Source organism: Pleurodeles waltl, chromosome 5 (assembly GCF_031143425.1).
Source record: "Pleurodeles waltl isolate 20211129_DDA chromosome 5, aPleWal1.hap1.20221129, whole genome shotgun sequence".
In the NCBI taxonomy this organism is placed as follows: Eukaryota; Metazoa; Chordata; class Amphibia; order Caudata; family Salamandridae; genus Pleurodeles; species Pleurodeles waltl.
The window spans coordinates 851,821,395-851,845,783 of NC_090444.1; the positions used below are offsets into that span (position 1 = coordinate 851,821,395).

At 46.7% G+C, this 24,389-nt stretch overlaps 1 protein-coding gene across 8 annotated transcripts in view; it reads right to left on the bottom strand.

Moving 5' to 3' along the window:
• Positions 1-24,389, bottom strand: part of TAF5L (TATA-box binding protein associated factor 5 like) — a 522,668-nt gene that overhangs the window by 240,226 nt on the left and 258,053 nt on the right. Inside the window, exon 1 of one of the 8 annotated variants that reach the window (XM_069234936.1) lies at positions 18,215-18,414. The exons of the other annotated variants lie outside the window; for them this stretch is intronic. Coding sequence (XP_069091037.1) covers positions 18,215-18,377 — 163 coding nt within the window. The 5' untranslated portion in view covers positions 18,378-18,414. Of the gene's footprint in view, positions 1-18,214; positions 18,415-24,389 lie in introns of those variants that run through there. 8 annotated transcript variants of the gene reach the window in all.

Here is a 24,389-nt window from a genome sequence, read left to right on the forward strand (position 1 = left end):
CAGCACCAGTAGGGCCAGATTAATATTATCTCCCACATAATTCAATACAAGTTCCGGGTGCAATATAAAGGTAGGGCAACAGGAGCAAGGCCCAGAAGCCTTCTACACATTTGACATGTCATTAACATCTGGGACAAGCTAACGGTTCAGACAACGTCCTTGTAAGCTGGAGCAACCACAACATCACCACTTTCAAGATCAGCTGACCCATTTAACGACAACACTCCAATGACACCAAAAACCCATAACAAAGGCTTGAACAGGCAATGAAAAAATCCACAAACTCGACACCTAACTTGAAAGAACCCAAATAAACAGTTCAATTTGGTCTGCGTGGGGTGCTTCGGGCCTCTGACCGATAGAGGGTCCTTTCTTTATTGCGCCTGTCCTGTCACTCATGAGCATGGAAGACCTGGCTCTGGGAGCCTTTAGTGTGACACCTCTGTGGGAGTCAGTAGCACCCTCAGGCCTCTCGGGGTCTGTAATCAATTTCTCTGTACAGGGATGGCCCATGCTCTGCCCACTATACCTTAAAACAAGCAGGGTGTCATAACCCTCCCACCCCCACCCCACCAAGGCCCAGCCTACTAGTATTGTTGGATCTCCTACTGCTCTTCTCCAGCCCTTATGGTCACTCATCACGCACTGTAAGCGCTTATTATTCTGCCTTTGGCTTTCCTATTTGGTTGACCGTCCACAATGCTTCAGGGGGATGAGAACTACGTGGAAGCGGAGGGAGTGGAGTATATACCTTGGAATTACCACCTGGCAGAAGCTCTGGATAACTCAGTGCAGAGTGCTATTAGTACAGCACTAGCAACCTTGGAGAAGTAACTGATTGAGCTTGCTAAGCCTGCCCTGAACCCAAATACCACCCCACCGGACGGAAGACACTCTAGCACCATCTAGGCCCGCAGAACCTCCAGGGCAACCCAAGCCACCTAAACGCCCCGGAAACCCTCCCTCTGAAGATGCCTTTAGTTGCACCAAGAAGGCAATTCTGGTGAGTGAACTGCATTTTGGCGCCACAGGAAGCTGAATTCCCTCTTCGGGTAACCAGAACCCCTTTTTTTGGCAGACCCACCATCCCTGCAATACGACAACAATTCTTCCCTCGCATATTCCTTTGGAGACTAGGACTCAAGGAGGCCTTGGCACCCCAAGCCAGGTTCATCAAACTAGCTGTAGACCACAAAACTTAGGCAGACCAATTACTGGCAGAAATGTTAAACTGTGATGATACATGCCACTCTAGGTCCTCTCATTAGGTCCTAGAGTACAAGGTGGCTCCCTACGTAGCGGCTCAGCTCAATAATCCCCTTGACATGACGGTACACAATAGGCTTCAGACAGAATGCCCCAGACCCACCCTGGAGAGCACAGTGGCCCTCACAACCGAGAATGATGCAAAGATGGCCACTTTCCTTGCTAAATATATCAAAGATCCCAAGAAGGGCATGGCCGATCCTGGTTTTCTTGTCAGGATAAACGTCTTGATCTGGCGGGCCCCTTGACCAAAATCCTTAATATAGCAGAGGAGGCTAAGCAACCAGGCTCCCTCATTTCCCCTGAGACCCTCTCCAGGAGGGCTCAAAGGGCCACAGTCTTTTTGGGAAATACCAATTGTGTGCTCTTTACTAAGTGAAGCTGCTCCCTTCTAGTCAAGATAGTTCCTAAGCTAGGGGACCCCGCCTCCTTGGAGGTGGGTCTGGTGGGGCCGGGAGGCATGTATCAGGACCCCTTTATTAAGGAGCTGGGGAGGTTTTATCTACCTTCACTTCCCTTAGCTAAGGCACAGTCATCAGTTAATGTCTTCTCCACCAAGGTTTTCTCCAGGGCTGGCAGAAGAAGGGGGTGCTCCGTCAGTCGCTCATACAACACCTCCCAAAGAGGACAGTATCCCAGAAGAGGTGTCTCTCAGGAGGCACCCACATTCGGGTCTTCAAAAAAGGCCAATCCTGCAGAGGCGCCCTCGAGGTGGATCCATATCAAATGCCTACTCCAGTAACAATGTTATCCCCAAATTCTATCAAAGCAGGGGGCAGACTTGCACATTTATTTTTTCTTTAACAACTGGGTTTACTTGACCTCAGATATGTGGGTTTTGCAATCAGTAAAGGGCTTTCACACAGAGGTCTACAGGTCTCTAGTACAAGTGGCTCCCTCTCACAAGCTATTTTTTTCCCCAGAGACCCAGACTCAACTCATAGGCCAAGAAGATGCCAAGCTTCTAGGCGAGAGAGCCATACTCAGGTCCTCTCTTCACCCCAACAGGTGACAAACCACTGGAAGGTGCCCAGTAAAAATAGCCACCCTAACAATATTAACCAACCGATAGGCCACATCTTGATGAGCCAGTTCCGACAGGAAACTCAGACTGTGAAAGATGCCCGATTCCTTGGGATTAATATATTGTTGAGGACACCAACCCAACCATCATCCCAACTCCAATCTGTATCTTTCAGAAGCACAATTCGCCCATGCCTTGAAGATATTCTTCTGAGCTTGATCTGAAAGGCCTGGGATTTTTAATCTCTGCCTGTAATCCTCCAATCATCAAACATAGACCGTGGACCTGAACCATCTGGTGTGGCAGGCCCTTTGGATTCCATGGAATGTGGAGACAGTGGGGGAGACTGATTTGAAGATCCTAGGAAAGCACCAGAAGAACTGGAAACCACACTTGCAATCTCCAGTCGGAGTGATCAGCACTAAGTCCGTTGGTCGTATGCCGTGACTATCTTATCATTGCAAAAAGGGGGTGGCAGCATAGCCCTGCTCCAATCCTGCAGAAATGAATCTGTTGCAGTAGTCGCAAGATCTGGACACCAACTGATCTAATATGGAAGCAAACGGGACACAAGAGAAAACAGGCCCCAGATCTGGTACAGAGAGTTGAACACAGGATGGTCCAGCTGTCAGATACTCGAATCTCTGAGAAATCTGGAGTTCGAATCCGCTACTCAATTAGCAAAGCCTGGAAAGTAATCCACCTGGAACATGGTATTTAACTGTCTCCCCACCAGAACCACTGTAATCAGCCCTATGGGATGTCAATCTTGCTCTTAACCTACTTTTATCCAGGCCTCAGAATAAGCATTAGAGTAGGAAGAAACTTTCAGTTAAGCTGACAATGTTACGTTTGGTGTCTTGCAGATGAATATTTGATGTTAGAGCTCTTGCCACGTCAGGTTGGATACACACCCCAGATGGGATCTCTTACCATTTCTAGGTCTACCAAGACTCACTCCAGTGTGATCTCTTAACCAGCCTTTACGTGTATGCCACTGAAGATATAAGACCTATTGGGATTGTGGGGGGAGGTTAAGTGGGGGGGGGGGGGGAATGGGACAGCTGCTCTCTGCTTTTAGAAAACCTTTCAAAGTGGTTTCTTCCCAACTGCAGACCAATAGGTCCACTAGATCATGCAAGAGGATGAGATTGACAGTCCTCAATTTGGCGGTCATTTCTATGAGAGGAGCCAAGGCTCCTGAAGCCTTTACTGTAGGAGTGAGGCTGGAAGACATCATAAATGTGTCAGATTGATCCTCTGATTCCACATTTTAGAGGTTTTACTTTTAAACCCATTGTGGATATTGCCTCTCTGGAGGTAAAAAAGCTTTAAACTTGCATAATCCTCGCCTCGGGCCCTGGCGTAGAAAGAAAAATCTCCTAGCAATCATAAAGGAAAGTTTCAATCCATTAGGGACAAAGAGTTGAGGATTATCCCACCCACAAACCTCAGGCTATGGGTCTCCCTCTAGAGGGTTTGAGGGCGAAATTAAGTGAAGCATCGACTGCTTAAGGGTCATTAAAGGCCCACTTCAATAATCTACTGTACTGCAATGATGGCAATAATAATAACTAAGGTACACATGTAGCATTTGTATTACAAATATCTCTTTTATTTGGCAGAGTCTGGCCAAAAAAACTGATGGATGATTAGATTTGCTACCACAGTGGGTGTTGTGTGAAGAAAGAGGAAGAATATTCCAGATTATTACCTCTTTTAAGGGAAGGTGGATTCTGATTGGCTGTTCTGTTCTTGTTTTTTCCCTCTCTGCTTGATGGGAAATGTAGTGGCTTTGGCTGTCTATATGAAGCTGCAGGAGAAAATAAAAATATGTATGCTAATCCTCACCTCCGTGTCCTTAATAGAACTGAAACTTTCAGTTATGATTGCAAGGAAAATTTTCATTACGCAATCCACGGTGCCAAAACACAGAAACCCCACAATCACAAGATTTCTGTGACAAAATCCCAAATTAATTGACCTAAAAAATTTACAAGATTGAAAATGAACTTAAGGAGATTGTAGACAACACCTTATGACGAAACCAGCATAGAAAGAGACAACAATCATTCAACAATGCATATTTTCAATACCTTGTCACAGAAAGATATACTCAAAATTAGCACCACTTCACCCTGATGATCTGGATCACCTTCAGTCCCTGGTAGCCAGATAACTACTTAACAAGTCCCCTTAAACAGATCATTCCCACCCAAGATCAAAACCATCTACATTAGACCTCTTGTCAAAAAGTAAAAGCCTGACTCATCTGATCCAACAAACTACAGGCGCATATCAAATGGACCATTCTTAGGACAACGTTTTGAGAGGGCAGTGTGTACTCAACTCTTAAGCTTTACAGAATATAATGACAATGTTAGATCAACAGTCCGAGGAACACAGTGAGCCATCATATTCATCTGGGATAATATAAAACTTACAGTTGACAAGAATGGGTTAGCTGCCTTGTTACTTCTGGGTTCATCAGCTGCATTTAATAAGGTCCATCAGCATACACTACTACAAAGAGTCCACTATGTTGGCGCCTGTGAAAATGATCTGAAATGGATTGCATGTTATCCCACAAAATATAATTTACCTGTCACATCAGCTCCTTACACACTACACTGTAGTGTCCTTCAGATGTCACCTAAATCATCAGTTCCCAACCTTTTGAGTACTCCTGAGGACCCCCAATGACTCACTATTAGAAGCCGGGGACTACAAGCAATTTGTACAGTTTAAATTTCAAAGTTAAAACAGTAATGAGTACAAGATACACAAAAAAGTACACACCAAACAAATACTCAAATTACTAAAGCTTTTATTATTTTATATGGAAAAAAATATGCAAAAATCAAAACATATTAGTGGGAAGGTTGGTGCTGCATCTCGGCAACTAACTTTTCAATGTTAGGTTTTATTTCTGAAAGTTGCATCCTCAGATCAGATTCTATATTTTCCAAGCGATTTCTGTATTTATTTTTTAGGTACATAAGATCTGAGAATGTTTTTTCACATAAATATGTGGCAGGGAAAAGAAGTAAAACCTTAAGTGTTCTGTGGGTTAATTAAGGATAATTTGTTTGTACATGCAGCCAAATATTTACTAGAGAATTTTCTTTGAATTGAAGTTTAACTGCAGTAGAGATTTCAATCAAACCATCTTCTTCAGTTGCTGTCAGCCCCATTAATTTGTCAACATCTACATTGAAAGGATCTTTAATACAGTTTTTGCTTTCATCTGGAAGTAGAAAGTACGGAGGAAAACTACACTGCATATGTTGAAGATACTGGATAAAAAAATTCCAGGACTGCCTTTGATAATTCAACATCAGCAGATTTCAAGAACGTCTTCAGGTTTTTAAAAGAATCTTAATTTCTTTGTGATAAATGCCGAGCGCACAAGTCTAACTTTTTTATCATTACCTGAATCTGGTCTTTGACATTAAAAATGGAGTCGCCAACTCCTTGCATACTCAAATTAAGTACATTTAAAAGAGTGAAGATGTCTGCAATATGCGCCACCATGGCTAACTAAGTATAGTTATATACGCGCTCATCAAGTGCAAATGGAGATTCCAGTTCACTGAACAATACTCTGACTTAATTTCTCAATTCAAAAAGCTGATACAAAACCCTATCACGAGACAGCAATCGGACTTCTGTATGCAGCAAAAGTTGAAGATGCTCACTATAAATGGGGTGACAAAGCTGCTCAAAAAGCATTGAATTTAGTGACCGAGCTTTAATAAAATGTAGAATTTTGAGTGACTCGTTCAATAACTTTTTAAAATTCCTCTGGCATCTTCCTAGTGGCTATTAATTCTTGATTACTGCAACAATGAGGCCGTACAACTGAACGGTTAATTTCCCTTATTGGTACAACAAGTCCAGTTACTCTCCCAGACATGGCCTGTGCCCCATCTGTGCTGATTCCTATGCATTTAGACCACTAAATTTCATATAATGTTAGAGATTAATTGAAAGTGCTGAAGACCCCTTCAGCAGTGGTATTTATCAAATAGCGTCAGAACAGTACATTTTCAATAATGTTCCCCTCAAACTCATATCTAATGTAATACAGGAGAGGAGATGTATTTGCTATATCCGCACCTTCATCTACTTGTAGGATATAACGCTGGCTGTTACAAATTCTTTCAATCAACTGTTCTTTTATGTTGTGTGACATTTTGCAAATTCTTCTTTAAACAATGTTGTTACATAATGGCACCAAATCTAAATCTTTTGCTGCTTTCTCTCCAACCATTGCACTCACCATGGCTTTAGCAGTGGGTACTATTAGTTCTTCAGCAACTGTATGAGGCTTTTCATTTTTTCTATGAGCATGGACACTTCATATGCAGCTTTAAAAGTATTTTGATTAAATGATCCTTTTGCAGTTTTCTTAATTATTTTTGTACTTTGTTGGAGCTCTTGCTCTATTTTTGAAGATTTCTGTGGATTTGGTAGCATGTTCTTTATGCTTAGTTACCAAGTGTCTTCGTAATTTAGAAGGTCTCAAGGCCTCATTTGACAAAGTACTCATTGTGGTTGCTGTTTATGTTCTGATCCTGAACATGTGAAATCCACTGAAATCACATTTGTTTTCTGTGCGCTAATGGAAGACAGGGAATTTGTGTAAACGCTCACCACGGCATTTCTCCCAACATCAGCACCGGCAGGGTCATCAGGTACTCAGATAAGAGCAGACAGCTTATACCACAGCCAAGGTGAAAAGCTGCCGCCTTGCAGAAAATTACACTGTAAATTGCACACACTGTAATTTGAATGTCTAATACTGCAGTTGGGGAAAAGCTGATTCAGAGATACACTTCCAGGCTAAGAAGCTTTTTTCTAAAAGTTTAATGCAGACGTTTAGGTACTACATCTGCAGCAATCAACAAATGAATGTTTTTCTGGCTGGAAAATGTATATTTAAATAGGATCCCTGATCAAATGTGCATAATTATGGTAAACATGTCAGTATCTGTTTTATAGATATTAACTGCCCTTGCCTAAACAAAGTACAAACACATGTTGCTTCTCTCATATTCCATGATGCAGCTTGATGAAACAAGCATATGGAATGCAATAGGTCTCGCATTTGCTAGAGTCAGAGCTACTGGTGTTGTAAATGACAATGTTTTTAACGCATGTGTTTTGGTTTGGAATGGGGTCGATGTATGTGAGGTGGCATTATGCAGGTTATGTTATGCTATGTTGTGTTGTGTTATGCTATGCCATGTTGTTTTAGACTACGATAGGCTATGTTGTCTCATGTTGTGTTATGTTATGCTGTAGCTTGTGTTATGTTATGCTGTGTTATGCTATGTTGTGTTATGCTATGATAGGCTATGTTGTCTTATTTTGTATTAGGCTACATTGTGTTATGCTTGTTTCCTTTTGTTATGCTATGTTGTCTTATGTTGTGTTATGTTACGTTATGCTATGTTGTGTTATTTTGTTATGTTATGCTAAGTTATGCTATGTTGTGTTGTGCTATGCTGTTATGCTATGCTGTTATGCTATGATGTGTTGTGCTATGTTATGCAATGTTGTGTTATGTTAAATTATGCTATTTTGTGTTATGCTATGCATTATGCTATGTTGTGTTACTTTATGTTACACTATTATATTGTGTTGTGTTATGTTATGCTATGTTATATTGATGGTATGGTGTGTTATGTTATGATGTGTAATGCTATGTTATGCAATGCTGAGTTATGCTATGCTATGCTGTGTGTTTGTTGAAGGGACAGGAAACTCAATCTGCCAAGCTAAAACGGAATAAACACCAGGCAGCCAGGCCGTAGGCTGTTTATTTTTTGTTTATTTTGTGAACCTCTATAACGCACTCGAGGTCCCCCAAGGGTGGTATACAAGGGCAGCAACAGCATAAAAAAATATACCAAATGAAGAGGCTTATTTGATTTTCAAATGGGTGGAAGGAAAGTTAAAAGTGCATTGCATCCATAGAAATTTTTCTGAACAGGGGGAATTTATACGAGTTCAACGCTGTTGTGCCTGTTCGCGCTGGGAAGGCCATGACTGCAATGCAGTGAGAAGCAGCAAGACAAAAGAAAAAAAAATAGCCCACGCTGAAGTATATCAGCAATAGTGCAATTATCAGTGTAACAGAGGTAGTCTGCAAGGCGTGACAAAAACAGCCTCAAGCAGGACACACGTAAGGCATTTACCAATTACACTGTCGTAGGTGAACTCTTGCTCTAGGCAAGACTGCTGGTTTAGGGATGACAGCACTTTTGTTTGTAGAGGACAAGTCCAGTCCTACAACAAGTTGCAACTGTCAGCCCAACCCTTCCGGCTCACAAACAGTACCTCACCAAAAACCCAAAAGGCTAAAGGTGATTTCTGGCAGCCTTTACGCATGTACTCAAGAGTGCAACATCTCAGGTGAGTCGTGCTCAAACTGAGATTACCCTTTTCTCACATGAGCAACAAGTCTCAGTCACATCAGGCAATGAAGGAGATGCAGTAAAGTTTAAAAAAATGTATTAATAAGACTGCAATCTACTGTAAAATGCATGGGCTGCAATGATTAGGATAATGAACAATGCAAGAAGCGGAATTGTGAAAAACTAGAGTTGTGAATACGAAGACCCCCACCATCTTGCAAAAGCATGATATATAAAATAGACCCTAATACCCTAGCAGGATGAACCTAATTTCTAGCTTACAGAGAGCTAGGTGTGATAAACCTAATCTGCTAGTACCATGTCCATGAGAAGAGCCCCTCAACCCTCATTACCTTGGAATGAGGTCTCGAGATCAGACTCCATGGGGACACAAAGACTGGTTCTGCATCAAGGCGATGTGTAGTATAGACAGCATTGATGGCATTTGGTAGTAATCCCTCTAATAACCTTGTCTTTGTGAGAAGTATTTATACAGATCTTGTAGGACCCCTGACGCAGGTATGTTACCAAACAATAGATAAGAAGGCATGCTTGGGGCGGCAATTATATAAACAATCACCTCCAAAAGTACATTTCCTGTCACACGCAAGTGGGAAAGGGTCATGATGTGAAAACCTACGTTTATCACTTGTCTTCAACGCTGACTGTGACGCCTTCACAGAATGGCACTGATAACGTGAAATCAAAACATCTTCCTAACTATAAACATAGCAGCCATATTGGAAGAAATAATTAAATAAATAAGCTACAACAGAGCAGGCTAAGCAGATTAAAAGTCACTAGATGATGGGGGCACAGACCTGCAAGCCAGAAGGCTAAGCGAACTCCTGATTCCCAATAAAAGTAAATATGATTCACTACAACATCTAGTGAGTTCTGAAAAGGAAGCCCAGGAAGGAATGAAAGTGATGGGCGTGAGATGGGCATTGTTAAGAGCCCACAATACTTACAGCAGGTCAAATCGCTTCCGCGCTCAACCTAAAAATACTACTTTCTTTATAAACACGGCTTTTTGCTCTCTATCCAAAATAATTTTGTATTAACTGTCGGGGAAATGCCTCTGCCAATTAGTAATAAATATGAAAGCAGAGTAAGCACTCACATGTTTCTCTCGAGTGGCCCACCGTTTCAGCAGGAAAAGTGCCTTCCTGCTGCCCATGTGCCAGCACGCTCTTCAGCCTCAAAACAAGAGGCACAGCTGCTCTGCATTTGTGGCCAAAAGTGGAGAGGACACAGGGGCATCAAAATGCTCTGTGACTGGACCAAATACAAGAGGACACAAGCACTGCTGTGCGAGCGCAACTCCGAGGCAAGCAGATAATAAAATAAGGCTGATCACCCTTAATCTTGCACCTACGGCTGAATGTGACTGGCCTAATTTGATTGTGGCTCCGCCACCCCTGCGCGGTCACTCATAGCTCTTATGTGCTGTGAGGGCACATAGGCTTTTCATTTTCTATGAAAAAAAAAACACTCGAGACCTGTGGACCCCCTGGGAATGTGCCATGGAGCCCTCGGGGGTCCGCGGACCACAGGTCAGGAACTGCTGACCTAAATCATTTGGAAAACAGATAGTTCAGAACACCTCTACAATTCAAAACTTGATGACTGCCTTTGTGACATGATTCATCATCACATAGATGATAAATAGCCATCTCAATCTCAGTACTGTAAATACAGAGACTATGACCTTTGGATAAGGGCAAAATTACATACCAGCCTACTGCCACATGGCCTAGGAACTCAGAGGCCCTTCCAACATCAAGTGAAGTCAGAAACCCAGGGGTACCCATGGATTCAGATCTAACCTTGATACTGTATGTTAACATCGCAAAGAGTGCATTCTACATGACGAAAACACTAGATATTTGCGCAAATCTTACATACCAACATAAACTACAAGACATTCTACTACAAGACACTCAATCTCCATGCTTCACTATGACAACTTTACATACCTTGGAGTACCCGCATTCATCATACACAAAATACAACTCATCCAAACTGCTGCTGCAAAGTTTCTTCTCCACCGTCACCCAGTAGAACGCATGACTCCATTCCCGCAAACGCGACACTGACTACCTGCTACTAGAAGGACTATGTTCAAGGCACTCTGCATTGCCCACAGAGCAGGCCAATAAAGTGGACCACTATATCTAAAAGTTAAAATCAATCAAGACATAAGAGAACACTGTGCTCCAGTCTTGCACCACTTATTATAACATCTTACCATAAGAAATACGCAGGAGACACTGCTTTCTTGCTAAGCTCTGGAATTCATTACCCACCAGCACTGGAAGCATCCATGAGCATATACACTTCAGAAAACCTCATCATCCCACATTCCAGCAACAGAGCCTAGAAACAGTTTTACCCTCAAGCTCACAACCGACAGATTGGAAACAATCAACAGACTGACTTTCATAAGCAGGTAAGCTAAAGGGGGTTAACTTATGGTTCATTGGAGTATTATATAGTTATCTAATTTCTTATATAACATTATGGCCCACAATAATACCAATGCCATAATACTCAGCAGTCGACTGTAACTTATACCCCTTATGTTCACATTAGACATATCTGCTACAAGAGTTGTCTGTCACGAGTACACCAACTGAAGAGGTATGGAATGTCACACAAGGCTGGACAACTTGGATGACATTAGTCTAGCCCACCACTGCAGGTCCCAAATATTTCTACACTCTGACTGCTTCTTCACATCTCACAATGACACTAAGATATGGGACGATAATAAAAAGGCCCATCTCAACATATTGCTCCACTTCCCTCTCCCTCCAACCACAACTAAAGACAAAATCTTTGACTCGACAACCCAGTGCAGTAATCAGCTAAGCAGATTATAATTGTAAGAAATATCACACAGGGACCTGACAAGCTGTTCAAAACTACAAGCATAGATAAAATCATCAATTGGTCTGCCTGTTACCCCTCACCATCCACCACACTGCTACATCCTGTGCCCCATAATATGATAACCACACCACAGTGGTCCTTATGAATGGAAACACTTCCTATAGGCAATCACAAAACAAAGATAATACTTCAGTCCCATGAATTAATCTAACTGCAGTCAAACATCTTGACACTTCCATAGTGTTTTTTGGCCATTTCATTTACCCTACGAAAGCCCACTAAAGAAGTGGGATACCATTTTTAATCAGGAAAAACGTGGTCACTTGGAATAGTTTAACAGCTGCAATTATGTATAGAACGCCTGCACATTTATGGCTCCCAAAATTAAGTCTGTGTACAAATTTTTTTGTAAAACACCCTCAAAATCACCAGACATGATGAATAACCCCAAATTCAGAGTGATATGAATAACCCTTATCCTTTAAATCAGATTCCTGGGCACATTTAAAAAATGCATGTCTTTTCTTCACAGCCATTTTTTATTTATTATATGTTACCCTACAAATTGATGCATGTTCGAAACACAATGAAAAATCAATGTAAACTGCAGTATTGTTAATGGTCTGTGTTTGGACAACTGATAAACACTATGGCCCTCATTACAACCCTGGCGGTCGGAGATAAAGGGGCGGTAATACTGCCAACAGGCCGGCGGTAAAAAAAGAACTGAATTATGACCATGGCAGAAACTGCCAACACAGGCAGCCACTTTAACACACCGACTGCCACGGCGGTAGCAACAAGCACCGCGGCGGTAACCGCCAACAGCCAGGCAGAAGACAAGGTTCCGCCCACTGTATTATGAGACACCAATCCGTCACCTTCTCTGGGGTGGTACCAGAGCCATCAAAAGCACAGCAGAAACAGTACACCGAAGCCTCACCTCTGGAGATTCAGGAAAGAACCACAACGCCATGGAGCCCGAACTGCAGGTGTTCCCCATGGTGGTCTACCTCCTCCTACACCAGGAATACCAACACCGGTGAGTACTGTTGCCTACTACACAGGGGAGGGGGGAGGAAAAGTAGAGTGACACACACACACACGCAACACCCCCATCCCCAACACCGTACACACAAGCAGATGCAATAACATCACATATTCACCCAGCACCCCTCCGGAACAATGCAAGGACAAAATTATTTGAAGAAAGTGAGTGTAATAATATCAAATACTAGAAATACGTCCTCAAAAATCAAAACACTATTTACAGATATACAAATGAAGGGACACTGCCCAGTCAATAATGTTCATGGGCCACAGGGTCATATCACATAGGCCAAGACCCCACTTGACTCCTGCCTCAATACGGAGAGAACACTGCTGGGGCATCAGGTCGAAAATACACATCACCCCGGGGGAAGAGGAAGGGGGGGGGAAGGCACCTCAGCCGGAAGATGGTACAACCCCACTGCTCCTGGAGGGGGCTACGTGCCCTCTGCGATGTCCTGGGGGAGTACAAGGCCACAGTCTCTCAAGTGGGTGGTTTGCCCACTGCTTGGTCCTAGGGCGTGCAAAGCCACAGTCTCTCAAGTGGGTGGTTTGCCCACTGCTTGGATCCTGGGAGTGCAAAGCCACAGGCTCTCTAGTGGATGGCTTCTCTACTAGTTCTATAGGGGGCCTTGTGCCCAGTGTGCTTTATCCTGGGAAGGATGGGGGTGAGTGGATGCCTTGTTCCAGTGGTTCTGGTGGGGGCTTTGTGCCCAGTGTTCTTCATCTTGGCAAGGAGAGGGTGAGTGGATGCATTCTTCCACTGGTTTTGGAGGGGGCTTTGTGCCCAGTGTGCTTCATCCTGGCATGGGGGGGGGGGGGAGGTGAGTGGATGCCTTCTTCCACTGGTCCTGGATTGGGCCTTGTGCCCTGTGATGCAGCACATGGGGAGTGCAAGGTCACAGTCTCTTACCTGGGTGTCAGATCCACGAGATTTGCTGTGGGCAGGATGCATGACACTCCGGCGGCGACGGCTGTACAGTGGTGGCGGTGCTGCCAGTGGGGAGGCTCCAGCCCTTCCCCTGCAGCCTCCGACGGCTGCCACTGGGGCTGCTGCTGCTACCAGTGGTGTTGGTGGCAGAGCTGCTGGTGGTGCTGGAGGTGGTGCTGCCAGCGGTGAGGGGGAAGCAACAGCCCTTCCCCTACAGCCTCTGACAGCTGCCCACTGGGGCTGCTGCCAGTGGTGCTGCCAGCAGTGGCGGGAGGCTCCAGCCCTTCCCCTGCAGCCTCGGACGGCTGCCCACTGAGGCTGCGGCTGCTGCCAGTGGTGCTGGTGGCGGTGCTGCCAGTGGTGGGGGGAGGCTGCAGCCCTTCCCCTGCAGCCTCGGACGGCTGCCCACTGGGACTGCTGTCAGTGGTACTGGTAGCGGTGCTGCCAGTGGTGGGGGGAGGCTCCAGCCCTTCCCCTGCAGCCTTGGACGACTGAGGCGCCATGGTTGGTGGTGGGGGCTCAGATCCTGTCACAGCACCAGGCCTCCTGTCCCTCCTGCCTGCAGGGACAGGCCCTTTGCCCTTGGCAGCTGATGGTGCATCCTTGCCCTTGGCAGCTGGTGGGGCCTCCTTCGCAGCTCAGCTGGTGGGGCCTTCTTGCCCTTGGCAGCTGGTGGTGCATCCATGGCCTTGGCAGCTGGTGGTTGTTCCTTGGCCTTGCCCTTGGCAGCTGGTGCAGGTACACTGCCAGTGCTGATGGGTGTCTCCTTGGAGCTGCTCACACCTGCAGAAGCTGCCAAAACTACAGTGGCCGTGGACTGGGTGGCTGAGGTGCTGGCCTGGTTTCTGCCCACCCTGGCCCGAAGTGAAGGACCGGGGTGGGGGGAGAAACACCAGGGTGGGAAGAGGGTGAAGGTTTGGGAGTGGAGGAAGAGGGAGTGTAGGAAAGTACCATCTTGCCTGGCATGTTACCCCCATATTTCACTGTATATATGTTGTTTTAGTGTATGTGTCACTGGGACCCTGCCAGCCAGGGCCCCAGTGCTCATAAGTGTGCCCTGTATGTGTTCCCTGTGTTATGACTAACTGTCTCACTGAGGCTCTGCTAACCAGAACCTCAGTGGTTATGCTCTCTCTTTGCTTTCCAAATTGTCACTAACAGGCTAGTGACCAATTTCACCAATTCACATTGGCATACTGGAACACCCTTATAATTCCCTAGTATATGGTACTGACGTACCCAGGGTATTGGGGTTCCAGGAGATCCCTATGGGCTGCAGCATTTCTTTTGCCACCCATAGGGAGCTCTGACAATTCTTACACAGGCCTGCCACTGCAGCCTGAGTGAAATAACGTCCACGTTATTTCACAGCCATTTAACACTGCACTCAAGTAACTTATAAGTCACCTATATGTCTAACCTTTACCTGGTAAAGGTTGGGTGCTAAGTTACTTAGTGTGTGGGCACCCTGGCACTAGCCAAGATGCCCCCACATCGTTCAGGGCAAATTCCCCGGACTTTGTGAGTGTGGGGACACCATTACACGCGTTCACTGGACGTAGGTCACTACCTATGTACAGCGTCACATTGGTAACTCCGGACATGGCCATGTAACATGTCTAAGATCATGGAATTGTCACCCCAATGCCATCCTGGCATTGGGGAGACAATTCCATGATCCCCTGAGTCTCTAGCACAGACCCGGGTACTGCCAAACTCCCTTTCCCGGGGTTTCACTGCTGCTGCTGCTGCTGCTGCTGCCAACCCCTTAGACAGGTTTCTGCCCTCCTGTGGTCCAGCCAGGCTTGGCCCAGGAAAGCAGAACAAAGGACTTCCTCAGAGAGAGGGTGTTACACCCTCTCCCTTTGGAAAAAGGTGTCAGGGCTGGGGAGGAGTAGCCTCCCCCAGCCTCTGGAAATGCTTTTATGGGCACAGATGGTGCCCATCTCTGCATAAGCCAGTCTACACCGGTTCAGGGATCCCCCAGCCCTGCTCTGGCGCGAAGCTGGACCAAGGAAAGGGGAGTGACCACTCCCCTGACCTGCACCTCCCAGGGGAGGTGCCCAGAGCTCCTCCAGTGTGCTCCAGACCTCTGCCATCTTGGAAACAGAGGTGCTGCTGGCACACTGGACTGCTCCGAGTGGCCAGTGCCAGCAGGTGACGTCAGAGACTCCTCCTGATAGGCTCTTACCTGTGTTGATAGCCGATCCTCCTTCCTAGGTAGCCAAACCTCCTTTTATGGCTATTTAGGGTCTCTGCTTTGTGGAATTCTTTAGATAACGAATGCAAGAGCTCATCAGAGTTCCTCTGCATCTCTCTCTTCACCTTCTGCCAAGGAATCGACCGATGACTGCTCAGGACGTCTGCAAAACAGCAACAAAGTAGCAAAGACGACTACTGCAATCTGGTATCGCTGATCCTGCCGCCTTCTCGACTGTTTTCCTGGTGGTGCATGCTGTGGGGGTAGTCTGCCTCCTCTCTGCACTAGAAGCTCCGAAGAAATCTCCCGTGGGATGACGGAATCCTCCCCCTGCAATCGCAGGCAACAAAAGACTGCATCACTGGTCCTCTGGGTCCCCTCTCAGCACGACGAGCGTGGTCCCTGGAACTCAGCAACTCTGTCCAAGTGACTCCCACAGTCCAGTGACTCTTCAGTCCAAGTTTGGTGGAGGTAAGTCCTTGCCTCCCCACGCTAGACTGCATTGCTGGGTACCGCGTGATTTGCAGCTGCTCCGGCTCCTGTGCACTCTTCCAGGATTTCCTTTGTGCACAGCCAAGCCTGGGTCCCCGACACTAACCTGCAGTGCACAACCTCCTGACTTGTCCTCCGGCGTTGTGGGATCTCCTTTTGTGACTTCAGGTGAGCTCCGGTTCGCTCCGGTTCACTCCTCTTCGTAGTGCCTGTTCCGGCACTTCTGCGGGTGCTGCCTGCTTCTGTGAGGGCTCCCTGACTTGCTGGGCACCCCCTCTGTCTCCTCACGCCATTGGCGACATCCTGGTCCCTCCTGGGCCACAGCAGCATCCAAAAACCCTAACCGCGACCCTTGCAGCTAGCAAGGCTTGTTTGCGGTCTTTCTGCGTGGGAACACCTCTGCAAGCTTCTTCAAGACGTGGGATATCCATCCTCCAAAGGGGAAGTTTCTAGCCCTCTTTGTTTTTGCAGAATCCACAGCTTCTACCATCCGGTGGCAGCTTCTTTGCACCCTCAGCTGGCATTTCCTGGGCATCTGCACAATCTCGACTTTGTCGCGACTCTTGAACTTGGTCCCCTTGTTCCACAGGTACTCTCGTCCGGAAATCCACTTTGCTTGCATTGCTGGCGTTGGTCTTCCTTGCAGAATTCCCCTATCACGACTTCTGTGCTCTCTGGGGAATATAGGTGCACTTTACACCTACTTTTCAGGGTCTTGGGGTGGGCTATTTTTCTAACCCTCACTGTCTTCTTACAGTTGCAGCGACCCTCTACAAGCTCACATAGGTTTGGGGTCCATTCGTGGTTTGCATTCCACTTTTGGAGTATATGGTTTGTGTTGCCTCTATACCTATGTGCTCCTATTGCAATCTACCGTAATTCTACATTGCTTGCATTACTTCCTTTTGCTATTACTGCATATTTTTCGTATTGTGTACATATATCTTGTGTATATTTGGCAACCTCATACTGAGGGTACTCACGGAGATACTTTTGGCATATTGTCATAAAAACACCTCTTCTACACTAATAAGGGATAACTGGACCTGGTACAGAGTGTAAGTAACCCTTGGTACCCACTAGAAGCCAGGCCAGCCTCCTACAGGGAGTGGTTGTAGGAGGTGTCCGTCTGCTGTGTTTGGGTGCGGGTGTAGGTGCTGGATGCTGTTGTGAGGTGGATGGCTGTTGGGTGTCTGAGTGCTTGCGTTTGTGTACTTTGGGAGGAGGGGGCACAGACACAGTGGGAGAGGACACAGGGGATGTGTGCATGGATGTGGGGGTGGTGACTGCCAGTGAGGGGTGTGTAGTGGTAGGCGTGCTGGTGATGGAGGTAGTGGATGAGGATGTAGTGCATGCAGGTGTGAGTGGAGACGCTACTGGGAGGGAGGTGGGCGAGGAGGAGGGGGGAACACAGTGGAGGCGGTGGATGTTGGTGTGTATGCTTCTGGATGGTGTTTGCGTGAGTGCCTGTGGTATGATGTGTACTGCTTGTGTTTCCCTGAGGCACTCCTGTGTGTTGTCTTGGGTGCATGCTTAGGATAGGTTGGGGTTCAGGAGAATGGGACTGGGTAGAGGAAGTTGGAGGGTGGAGGCTAGAGGCTAGAGACAGGGACAAGGGCTGCCATCAGGGAGGAGGCCAGAGCCTGGAAAGATTTATGATGGGCCACCACACCAGGATGAATGCCCTCCAGGAATGCATTTGTATGTTGCAAATTGCCTGCCAGCCCCCGGATGGCATTCACTATGGTTGACTGCCCAACAGAGATGGATCGCAGGAGGTCAATAGCCTCTTCACTCAGGGAAGCAGGGCTAACTGGGGCAGGGCCTGAGGTGCCTGGGGCGAAGGAGATGCCCACATTTGTGGGTGAGCAGGCACGGAAACGCGCAGAGGGTCTGCTGGGAGTGCGGTGCTGGTAGGGGGGTGGCGGATGTACCTGTACTTGGGGTGGCCACAGAGCTGTCCGCCACCACCAGGGAGCTTCCGTCGGAGGAGGTATCACTGTCAGAACGGTCTCCTCCTGTCTCCGCTGTGGTGCTCCCCTCGCCCTCCATCCCACTGGTGCCCTCACGTTCAGTGGATTCGGCCTCCAGGGCCATGTGGGATGCAGCTCCCTCCGTCGCCTGTGCCTCTGCTCCTCTGCCAGATGATGCTAATGCACAGAAGGATAGGGTGACAAAAGAAAAAGGGGGGGAGTGAAAGAGGATACACTTGGTCAATGCCAGCAACAACACCACTGTTGGCGTACACAACACACACGGGACAGCCCTACGCACTAGGCGATGTGCTACCACTCACAATGCTAGTCACCAGGCCTTGGACAGTAATACCTAACGCCAATAGCAGCATACCGGAGACCCACAGATACCTGCCCAGTAGTAGATGTCCCCTAGCATGTTTGGAGGTGGAGTGTATCAGCCCCTGCCCAACATGGAACCTACCCTGCAATGTCCAGCCTGGCCTAGGGGCACCCACTGGTCCACATCCCCGACCCAGAGACCACCCTTCCACTCGCAAGTAGTATATTGGGAACTGTACTCACCCCCTTGTGGCTGCTGTAATGCTCACCCCCTTGTGGCTGCTGTGATGCTCACCCCCTTGTGGCTGCTGTGATGCCCTCAAGTGTCCATACAGCTCTGGATAGGCCACCGCCAGAATGCGGAACATCAGGGGGGTCAGAGTTCGACGGGCACCCCTTCCTCGGTGGGAGGCCATCCCTAGCTGGGCCTCTGCCCTCTTCCTTGCCCAGCGTCTCAGGTCCTCCAACAGTTTCCGACAGTGAGTGCTCCGCCTGCCGTAGACCCCCAGGGTCTGCACGTCCTTGGCGATGGCACGTCATTTACTCTTTTACTGATGGGCGCTGACCTGCAGAAAAATAAAAGTGGAAAAAGACATCAGTCATACCTTCCGGCCTGTTACACCCACGGCCCACCATATCCCTCCCATCCCCTTACGCACATACATTGCCCACCATACATGCTGCACGCTGCCCAGGAACCCTCCACCACCCCCCGACAAGCGGCCTTCACACACATCACACCATGCATTCATGCCCCATGCATCGTGCCTACAGTGTACTCACCTGTTGGTCTGGAGGCCCATAAAGCAATCGGTACTGGGGTAGGACCAGTTTCTCAAACTCCGCAATGGTGAAGGCAGGGGCCCTTTCCCCAGTGACTCGAGCAATGGTCACTTCCAGACACAGGTCACAGCAGCACTTGCAGTGTAGGTCCTCTCCTGTTGAAGGTCAGATATCAAGTGAGTGAACAGATAGAAAATGGCGGTCACGTCCGCGGCGGTGCATACCGTCACTGCCAGCGTACATCACCATTGGCCACTGTAACCCATAGGGCCCAAGGATAACCAATGAGATGCTGCACGGCGGTACTCGACAGCCTCCCGCAACGGCGCACAACATCAGCGGCATTACCTCATTTACACCTGTCCCTCCACACAGGACAGGCGTCTGCCATTTCAAGTGTGGGGGGTGGAGGGGAAGGGGGCAGGCCATGGCACCTAACTGCGTCACATCTGACATAAGCACATTTTGGGAACAAACAAAGATACTGCTTCTGTCACAACATGCAATGCATTGTACATTGAGGAAATGTTAAAAACTGACCAGATGCTCATCGTTTTGCCCCCTGGAGTACAACCGCTGAGGATGAATAGGAGATGGAGACATCCCCCGTGTGCAGGCCCCTGGTGGACTATGCAACAAAGGAGGACAGGCACATTATCCTCACCTACAGATTGGATAGGGCCACAATCCAAGAGCTGTGTGCCCAATTGGAGCGAGACATGATCTCAGCTATCCGTCAGCCCACTGGGATCCCCCCTCTTGTGCAAGTCCTATCTGTGCTCCATTTCTTGAAGAGTGGCTCCTTCCAAGTGACATTGGCCACGGCAGCAGGGATGTTCCAGACAATGTTCTCAAATATGCTGACCAGAGTGTTGTCTGCCCTGATGAAACACATATGCAGCTACATCGTTTTCCCCCAGGTGAAGGATTTGACCACAGTGAAAGCTGACTTCTATGCAACATTGTTGGGGCAATTGATGGTACACATTTAGCCTTTGTCCCCCCCACAGAGAAATGAACAGGTGTTCAGGAATCAAAAGAGCTTTCAATCTATGAATGTGCAGATAGTGTGCCTGGCGGACCAGTATATCTACCACGTGAATGCAAAGTATCCTGGGTCTGTGCATGATGCCTATATCCTGAGGAACAGCAGCATCCCATATGTGATGGCTATGGCCTGCTGTGTGTGGGTCATAATATGGGTAGCGGTATACCACCGCGGTATGTTCGCGTCAGTCGGCATGGCGGTAAGCAGGATTGACCGCCAATGTCATAATGAGGGCCTTTATATATATCTTTCCATTTGAAAAACGTTTATGACGTACTGGTATATACACTTTTGCAGTTCAAACTTCAGTTGAAAATCTTACAGCTGAAAACAACACTTATTTCTATTTTTTCCTACTTTGCATATTTCAACAATTAGTTTCTTTGGGAAGTCCACTAGCAGTTTACACAAATGACTAGCAATTTACACAAATGATCTGTTGCTGAATTCATAAGTGTGTCTACCTTTCCGAAATGTACAATTTTTCGGATTCCCCCACTCTCCCAACATACACACAAAGTGCAAGCAGAAAGTAACCGCAAAAATAGGAAATACTGACCACCAATTAAAAAGATGCAAACACTGTGGTGATTTTCTTTTAAAAACTCTGCCTCTGAAAGTTGAGGACGATCTTAGCACAGCAAAACTTTTTATAATGCCATTTACATAACAACGAAAAACAGCCACTTTCGTGGGCATCACTTTTTCCCTCCATTTGGAAAAAAACATTTTGACAATTTTTCTTTCTCTACTCACCACAGGAAACCTCAAATCCTTGGAATAGCATTTCAAAGAATGAGTGGGGAAATGAATGCAAATTTGGCCTGGGTCTTCTTTGTGGACACAGAAGCTATTGAAAATTTAAATGTGACGTGCCTGAGGGGAGAGGTGGATTTACAGTCAAAGTGATAAACAGTCAGTTTGATCCAATGACCCTACATCGAGGCATAACAAAGACAACATTTTATTCTCAATCCCGCATGGAACCCAAGGGGAGAAACACAACTTTTTTCTAAAATGGAATTAACACTTCTGTATTCAAGTGCGTTTTTGAGAATATGATCTAAATCAACCGTACTAACAGCAAATCCCAAAAAAGCTGGACACCTTTCATTTTGTTATTTAAAGGTATTGTTGAATAAATAACAGCCAATTTCAGGCAGCAGCGTGCTGTGCGATGGGTCATAATGGCTGCTGATGTCACAATAACAGTTTTTGAATGCTTGGTGAAAAAGGCTGAAACTATCACATAATTAAATACGAAATACTAAAAAGCTAAATACATGCCTTTATGAAAAAAGTACTATTTAAGCATAAAAACAAAGTGAAATACGTCACACCTCAAAAACAGACAGTCATCAAAAGGCTGGCACTTCAGTATGGTCTGGATACGATCTCGGCCCTCACTTCTGTCTACAGACTCTGGTTATTCCCCATTTGCATAAGGCAACATTCAGATTAGGCCTCAATAGTAAGTACGAGTTCCATGATGACTTTTTTTTTTTTTTTTTTTAAGTCTCAATTTCTTAGTGGCATAGTGCAACAGTCCACTCAAGTTCCTCCCAAAAGCGGTGCGGCCTGGTAATCAGTTGTACCCGCTCCTGCAACAATACAGAAGGCCTGGTCCATTGACAGAACACCTGTCAATGGACCAGTGACTAGCAGTAGTCCGGATGCTGTAGTCGGGGCAGCAGGTGTTCTTGGCACTCCTCTGGTCACAGGGCAAGTCCTCCTATTTCCAGACGCTACTGCCGAATGGCTTCTGGATTCTGAGGGAGACAATGCTTTGCTTACATGGGTCACAACCCATGATGCTTCACTTTGGCACACTGCTCAAGGGCAACAACCCGCTCTCTCCTGCTCTCCCCGCCCCCGGCATACAGGGGTGTTGTGGTCCCCTATCCAGGTCCCAATAGGCAGAAGTAGAGCAGAGCTTCTCCACAAGGAGGCACAGCCACAGTTGACCAACCTTTGACAACTTGGGAGATCTAAGCTTCCCTTTTTATAATGTGTTACCAGACACAGATGTGATTTAGTGCCTCAGTCTTTGAGGTTTGGATTGGTAGGGTGTTGCTTCTTTTGAAGTGGCCACTTACTTGCCCTATCCTTCGCCCAGGAAGAAGTCTGTTACAGAAGAAGCAACCCCCAACTTTAATAGCCCTACAACACAGGCCAAGAGAGTGACTCAAGAATCACACCCAAATGTCAGCCTCACTGCTACATACCTAACAAAAAGATTATAAGGGCCTCAGCCCTGGGCCTTTATGATTCCCCGCCTGTGCAGCGTTTCTCCCATCAGCCCCATTCTCTTGGCGACGTTGTGCCTAGGTCTCACTGACCTGAACCCCTTTGAAGAGCAAAGGAAAGCCTGGCTTCCACTTTCTCCAGCATGTGTCCCACCTAGCTCTTAGGAACATGCCAATCCACACATCTGTCTGGATGGGTCCTCCATCTTCGCATGCCTTTCCAAGGCCTGGTTTCCAATATGGAACCCACAGACCTCCATGTCCTGTACCACACCCAGGATACATACATCCCAGTCCGCACATGCAGAGACGTGCGCTGCACAGCACTACATAATAATAGGTTAAGCACACAGTAGCAGAACTTTACATGAGTGGGTGGGTAGGCCCCACTCCAGTGGCGTGGATAAAGAGGCCTTTTCACTCTAATCATCATTATTACAAAAAACATGGTATGCTGCCATCATTGCGCTCTGCTACTTAACTCTTGGTAAGGGCAGTAGCCCTTTTCCACTGGGACAGTAGCACTTTGTGTACACTCTCGGTCTAAAAAGACAGTCCATGATCTGTGTTCACCCACGACCACCCTATACTTCCCTGCTCAACCAACTACACTGTCAGAGCATTTTCAATGCTGTCTGGCCTAAAAATGCAGTTCACAACTGCTTTAGTCGGTGTTCACAGGCCTCATATCTGGTGTGCCCCTTTTTCCAGGCACTTTTGAGAAAGCCTACTGTGGAGCTGTCAGTGCAGAAAAGAGGGGGGAGTTTACAGGTAGGGTTGACATGCATACTGGTGTGGAAAGGCAGTATTTTGAGGACGGAAATGCTTTTTGCAGATTCTTCAACACAGATTCTCCACAATGAGTCCCAAGAGATTTGGTTTCACTCCAGGCACTGACACAATGACGTGGCACCCCTGCCCTGGGACACAACAATGTCCACAGCACAGTCATTGACATGGCTCTAGGAGTCTGCACTTTCAGAGTACACTACTGGAGAGGCACAAACTCATTGGCACATTTCTTCCATGATAGACAACTGCATTGGCAGAGCTATTGCACATCTTGGTGGCTCTGCTACCACTTCACCACACTGCTCACAGACAGATCCCTGTAAACATCTGCTCAGAAGAGGGCTAACAAGTGCCACTCTCAACCCAGAGTCCCTTTTCCAAGGCAGATAACGCAGCAGCACATTACATTCTTATGAGGTGATGGCACCTCACTGCCTTGGGAAGTTGGCAGGCAAATATCCCAGCCTAGGATCACTGAAGCGGTACTGCACTCGATTAATGCAGCCACACCTAGGTATGACTAATCCTAGATCACTGAGTGGAAGCTTCAGTCACTCTTTCTACAATCCTCCCAGACATTATTTTGTTGATTTGAAGTACTTGCCACAAAATAATTTCTAGAGTGTTCCACTATTTAGGCGGACATCTCCCAAAAACAAACACCTAAATTATATATAATACAATTCTTGTTAAACCAACATCAAAAAGAAAAACGCAGAAAAAGACAAAGAATAAGATCACCCCAACAGTAAATACCCAGTTGAGCTATGTATCTCTAAGAGAGGAAGGATACGATCTGAATAAAAATGATTCAAGGCAAAACTTTGAAACGATACCAAGAAAGCATTAGAGTATTATTAAGCCTGTATACAGCATTAGGAACACAGAGTTTTTCCAATATTTACGAACAGGCTAAAGATACCAAAATCAGCTAAGGAAAATA